We start from the raw sequence: 5,842 nt of genomic DNA on the forward strand, positions 1-5,842 counted from the left end.
GCAATATAACTATTATCCTTTCAATATTGAAAATAAAAAATAATGCATGTGAAAGAGTCATATTTTTCTAACAAATAAATGATTTACTTATTATTTTCTTAAAAAAAAAAAAGTTCAAATGTCACTTCCTGCTGGTGATGACAGATGTGTCCATCAGTGAACCTACGGTTAATTAACAGCCATTCGTCCTCTTGAAGTGTCTTCGGACAAGTCCATGAGCCTCTGGAGAAGCACGCTGTTTAAAAAAATAATAATAATTAAAAAAAATAAAATGACATCGAAGCCTTGCTAAAACCGAACAGATTTTTATTCTCCGTCACCGTAACGTACGACACAAGTGTGTTTGAATCAGAGAGAATCTTTGGAAGCATCTCGTCCACAAGCAACTTTTTGCAGATGTACATATCATTTACTCAACAAGTGCTGTTGGATTATGTATTGTTGGTCATATACCCGAGGTATGGGTATTATCCTTCCGTGTATGTTGAGGGAACATGGGTTTTTAGGGAACTTGGGGCTGCTCGGGCGGACCCCAGTGTGTGAGCGATGCAGGCTAAAGCTGTAATGTGCAATGTATAAAATAATAAATATAAAATAGTATCGTTATTATGAACTAAACAGAGCTGGTCAAACCTAGATTTTCCTCGTGTATTTACTTGATCACAAGCTTTGTGACATTTTCCGGTTGCACTTGCGGAGCCTCATTGCCCCTGACGAAGACCAAGGAGGGTGTCGTTTGGGAGTTTTACAGTCAAGTCATCTTAAAGCAGAGGCCGCGCTTTTAAAATGTCCCTAACCTTCCGGTATCTGAAAGGAGTTTGCGGCTTTGGTGCTCTCTTTTACCGTCGACCACCCCGGTAAACCCGACCCTCCCGCCACCGCGGGCCGAAACTCAGGAGGCCGCGCGGTCACAGATCAGAACGCAGAGCCGGTAGACGTTCAGGATGACCACCAGGAAGTTTTTGATGGCGAAGAAGATGAGCATCTGGTGGACGACGTGGAAGTAGGCCATGACGGTGAGGCGGACCACCAGGAAGGGCCCGTCCTGGATGAACAGCGCCTCCGTGATGCTCCAGATGTCGTTCCGCACGCGGGCGAAGAGGGACGGCCCGGCCTCCGAGAGGTCGTCCGTGGGGGCCCCCATCACTGTGGCGGAGGAGACGGAGGGGGGAAAGGAGGAGCGTTTCGGTCGGCGCGGGTGAGGAGAAATCGAACGTTGACATCTATTTGAGAGGGCTTCACTCTGCAAGGCCTAGTTTTGGGAGAAAATATGTGTCCTCTCTGAGCTCCAACGTTTTGGACGCCCATTTTCCTTAAAGGATAGGTTCTATACTTTTCCACCCAGGCCTTGTTAAAAAATGTTTTTTCCCATCATTTATAATTGTTAATAGAACTAACTTGCAAGACAGTCTTTCTATGATCATTGACATTAATAGTATCGGCTTTTTCCGGATGTTTTGGCAAAATCCACACTAACCTAAGAGACTAGAAACAGGAACTTGCGCCACTTCCACCTGGTAACCTACTTTAGCCGACATTATACGTTGGATATGCTGTGCTGTGGCAATTGCAAGAAGTCGTTTTAAACGAATACACTGAGACTCGTGTGAGTATTTTTAAAAATCTGATTCAGCACATTTATTAAGGGCTAACTGTTTGCCCCCATTGTTTGTATTTAAACACAGTGAGAACCTGGATCAGGGTGGTAAATCTTCTCAAGAGTAAAGCGTTCAGCGAGGTTGTGGATGGGGGGGGGGGGGGGGAAACCCCCAAAACATTTTAATGCGGAAATGATTGGAATGATTGGAAAACGGCAAACCTATCCTTTAGATTGATTTGGTATTGTCTCTTGTAACGTGACAATGCTGGTGAGGGAAGGAGAGGTGGCCCTTTGGAAAATGTGTGCAAACCAGGAAGTGGAAGTTCCAGGACGGCTCTTTAAAACTCAGCCTGCCCCGCATTAGGTGCCAAAACATTTGCGCGTGTCGAGTTCAGAAGATCGCAAAATTTTACCGTAATGCAGCCTTGAAGAAAACATTTCACTATATCGCTCATATCTAAGTGGCTCGTATCGCGATATCCATATATTGCCCAGCCCTAGGAGAAGGCAAATCGGCGACGGGAGGGTGACAGCTCCACAGCCTCACCTGAGAGATGCAGCGGGAACTGTAGCATGCTCCAAGTCCACACTGCCAGGATTATGTAGACTGTGTTGGGACTGCTATTCCTGCCACACACACACGCACGCACACACACACACACACACACACACACACACACACACACACACACACACACACACACACACACACACACACACACACACAAAAAAAATACTGTTTTGTCCACGATGATCTGCTCATTCATCTACCAGTCAATAAATCCATTCTTCCATCTCTCCATCCATAAATGCATCCTTCCATTCATCCATTTGTTTATCAGATTTTTAAAAACATTCATCCACCCATCCATGCATCCATTCATTCTTTTATTCATCCTTTCATCCATCTTTCCAGCCATCCCTCCTCCCATTCATGCATCCATCCCTCCATTCATCACCAATCCATGCGTACGTCATTCGTCCCTCCGTCGATGGATCCATTCATCTTCCCATCCGCTCATGCATCCGTCCATCCTTCCATTCATCTATCGATCCATTCGTCCCTCCATCAATTAATTGATTCATCCATTCACCCATCAATGAATCCATCCTTCCATTCATACCATCCATCAATCAATGCACCCATTCATCATCCATCCATCCATCCATCCGCATGTGACGAACTGACTTGACGTCGGACAGGGTCTCGGAGGTGAACTCCAGGATGTCGGCGGCGGTGCCCACGAAGACGAGCAGCAGCTGGGAGAGCTGGTCCCGGGTCAGCCCCCCGCCGGCCGGCAGCAGCCACTTGCCGAGGATCAGCAGGATGAGCAGGACCTGGTGCAGGGCCAGGATCCAGTCGTCCGCACACACGGATGAGAAGGCTTGAATCACGCCCTGAGAGGAAGCACAAACTCAGCAGCTGAAGGTAGAAAGGATCGGCAGAGCCCACAGTCACTTAAAGCTGTTGTGGTTGATCCCATTTGTTATGAAATTTCAAAAAAAAAAGTTACCACAAGTGATTAAACCACACTGTTTTTCATTTATCTGATAACATGTGTTTATCTCTATTATTTCTCAAATTTAAAGGGAGTTTTAGTCCATAGTAAGTCATTTCAAATGAATGACTACCTGCATTTCTATGTTCCAGTGTTCAATGTGAATAGATAGCCGTTCAGCAACCTGTAGACATGTGTATTATAAGCCTGTATTATGATAGTGGTTTGAAATGAACTAAAAAGACAATTAACTGATAATCACATTTAATTGTATGACAATTAATTGTCAACAACAATTCAATGAGACACCTTGATAATTGATTTCATTTCTTTCTCTAATTTCTTTTTTTTCTTGTCCGTGCCCTCTGTGAAGTGCCTGGTGACATTTCCCTGACCTCGGTTTGCAGTGCATACATTTTAGTCTCATTTCATGGAAGCGCCCTCGAATGTCTACCTGGAAACCTGGCCTGTAGTATTTATCAAGTTCTTAAAATTGGAATCGTAGGCGGATGTTTACTCCTCACCCAGTAAAGGGAGAGGACGTCCTCGGCAGAAAATGTGCTATGTAGGGAACGCATTCGGGGCCACAAATATAAAAAGACTTTATGTTCTGTGCTTGTAATTGTTTTTATTGAGGGCGGACCTATCCATTTGAAGGGGGAAAAAATAAAAAAAAAGCAAAACATCTCTGAATGCTTTGGTTTTTAACGGGAAAATACACCCACAGCCTCACAACAGGCCCTTTGAGGTGGAGTGGCCCAAACACATAATAGCCCCGCTGTCTAGACAAGAGCGGCCATGGAAAAGCAGAGCGGCAAAACGCGGGGGCCTCCGCTCTGCCCCGAATGAGGAGGGCTATTCCGACACCGATTTATTTTAGGAGATGTCCTCCTGTAGTTCTACCTTCAACCTCTCTTAAAACCTACAGAAGCTCCGTTCAGTTAAAGTGTCCCCCCCCCCCCCCACACACAAAATAACCGCTTTCCCCAGCCTTAGAGTTTCAACGACCGTTCCAATTGATGCTACAGATCCTTCCTCATTTCACTATCTTATTATTTTGTTTATTCGGATTCTTTCCACCTCAGTTGTTCTTTCGTTTCGGGTGCCTGTCTCGCAGCCTCAGAGCAACTGGAAGAATGTCCCTCAACCCCAATGAAGGGGGGGGGGGGGTCATCTATCGAGAAATATGGAATAAAGAGAATAAATGGGAAGTGCCGGAATAAATGAGTTAAGTCCAGCTTAAATCTACATTTTTCACGGTTTCTGGGTCTTTTGAGCACAATTCTAGAATGACGCCTGCCTACCTTGTCCTCCTCACTGCCGTTGATCGAATCCCTCCATTGGTTAAACAAACTCTTGATGCTTTCAGTGGAATCGAGTTTATCACACTGTGGAAATGGAAGAGGCAAATATAATATTGCTGTAATAAAACAAACTATAATATTACATCATATAATGTCTTATCATATCATAAAAGAATAGGACATATTGGACGACTACACTGGAATAGAAGAGAATAATTGCGGCGGCTGGGATACCCTCGAGTCGGTGGATTTGTTCTCCTGATGGTGAAGTTCCAAGATCCACAATGACGGAATGATGCTGATGAGGAACAGAAAGATGGCCGGAGAGAACCTGGATGGAGGAGGAACAAAAAAAAAAGTAATAAATTAAAAGACTCCCACACACACACACACACACACACACAAAACTCATATTTTTTTTGTCTTTCTCTCCACATGTTTCCCTCCATGATACCAATTACCAACTCATATATATATACGGGCGACGGGTGAGCAGAGAACCGAAAGGCTAAACAAATATAACTTTTGAATGACTATTTTTTTTTTCAACCGGTATAAAATCTCTATTCCAGCCATTGAGGTGAATGACGGCTCCTACCATTTGTAATCGTTTCCTTTCTGCCTCTTCAGGGTGAGGATCATCTCTGCCACCAGAGGTAAGTAGAGGATGGTGAGGAACCAGTAGAGTCTATTTTCCTTCACCCACACCACCCTCCACACCCCTATGAGGGAGATGAGGATGAATAGAGAGCGGGCGACCACCACGCAGATGAACTTCACAAACATGGTTAAAATGTTGAGGAGGAAAAAAAAAGGTTTCTGCCTACATTGGAAGGTCACCACATGTGAACACTGCTGTGAGGAGTTGTACATTAAGCAAAGGGCTCCCTGTCCCATTCACACTGAAGGGGATCTGAGTTAAAAAAAAAAAAAAAGTTTGGGCACACCCCTTGAAGAGTAAACTCTTCTGACCAATGCTGTGACAGGCTGCCAGTCCATGTGCTCACTGAGGCTCAAGGGTGGAACCTTTGTGTTAAACCTTGGGTGGGGGGCTGAGGCCTCCATCCTTAAAGGGGTGTCGGGGGGGGGGGGGGGGGGGGGGGGGGGATTAATTCATAAAATTGAATACATTGACTTCCAAATTTCAAAAATTTCATTCACTTTATAATAAAGGTGCCAAAATTTGTAACACACATTAGCCACAACCAGGTCTTACAATTCACGGGGCGGAGGGTGGTTATTTTTTTCATTCCTTTATTTTTTATTATTATTATTATTATTTTTTAAAATAATATAATATATATATATATTATTCATCATACACTTGCACCTGAAAATGCCAGTATTCTTTTTTACCTAAACCTTATTTTCATTCATTCCGAGAGAATATTCAGTGTTGCTTAGTTTTGCAATCATATTTTGTTGTAGTATCAAGGGTT

At 44.1% G+C, this 5,842-nt stretch overlaps 1 protein-coding gene across 1 annotated transcript; it reads right to left on the bottom strand.

Moving 5' to 3' along the window:
- Nucleotides 1-892: 892 nt before the first annotated feature.
- tmem26b (transmembrane protein 26b) lies at nt 893-5,189 on the bottom strand (the record flags this gene model as incomplete). Its single annotated transcript, XM_080021210.1, has 6 exons — nt 893-1,146; nt 2,148-2,227; nt 2,790-2,998; nt 4,404-4,487; nt 4,638-4,734; nt 5,002-5,189. 6 exons carry the CDS (start codon nt 5,187-5,189, stop codon nt 893-895), a joined length of 912 nt encoding a protein of 303 aa, XP_079877336.1.
- Nucleotides 5,190-5,842: the final 653 nt, after the last annotated feature.

This window comes from Zeus faber, assembly GCF_960531495.2.
Source record: "Zeus faber genome assembly, chromosome: 20".
NCBI classification, from domain to species: domain Eukaryota; kingdom Metazoa; phylum Chordata; class Actinopteri; order Zeiformes; family Zeidae; genus Zeus; species Zeus faber.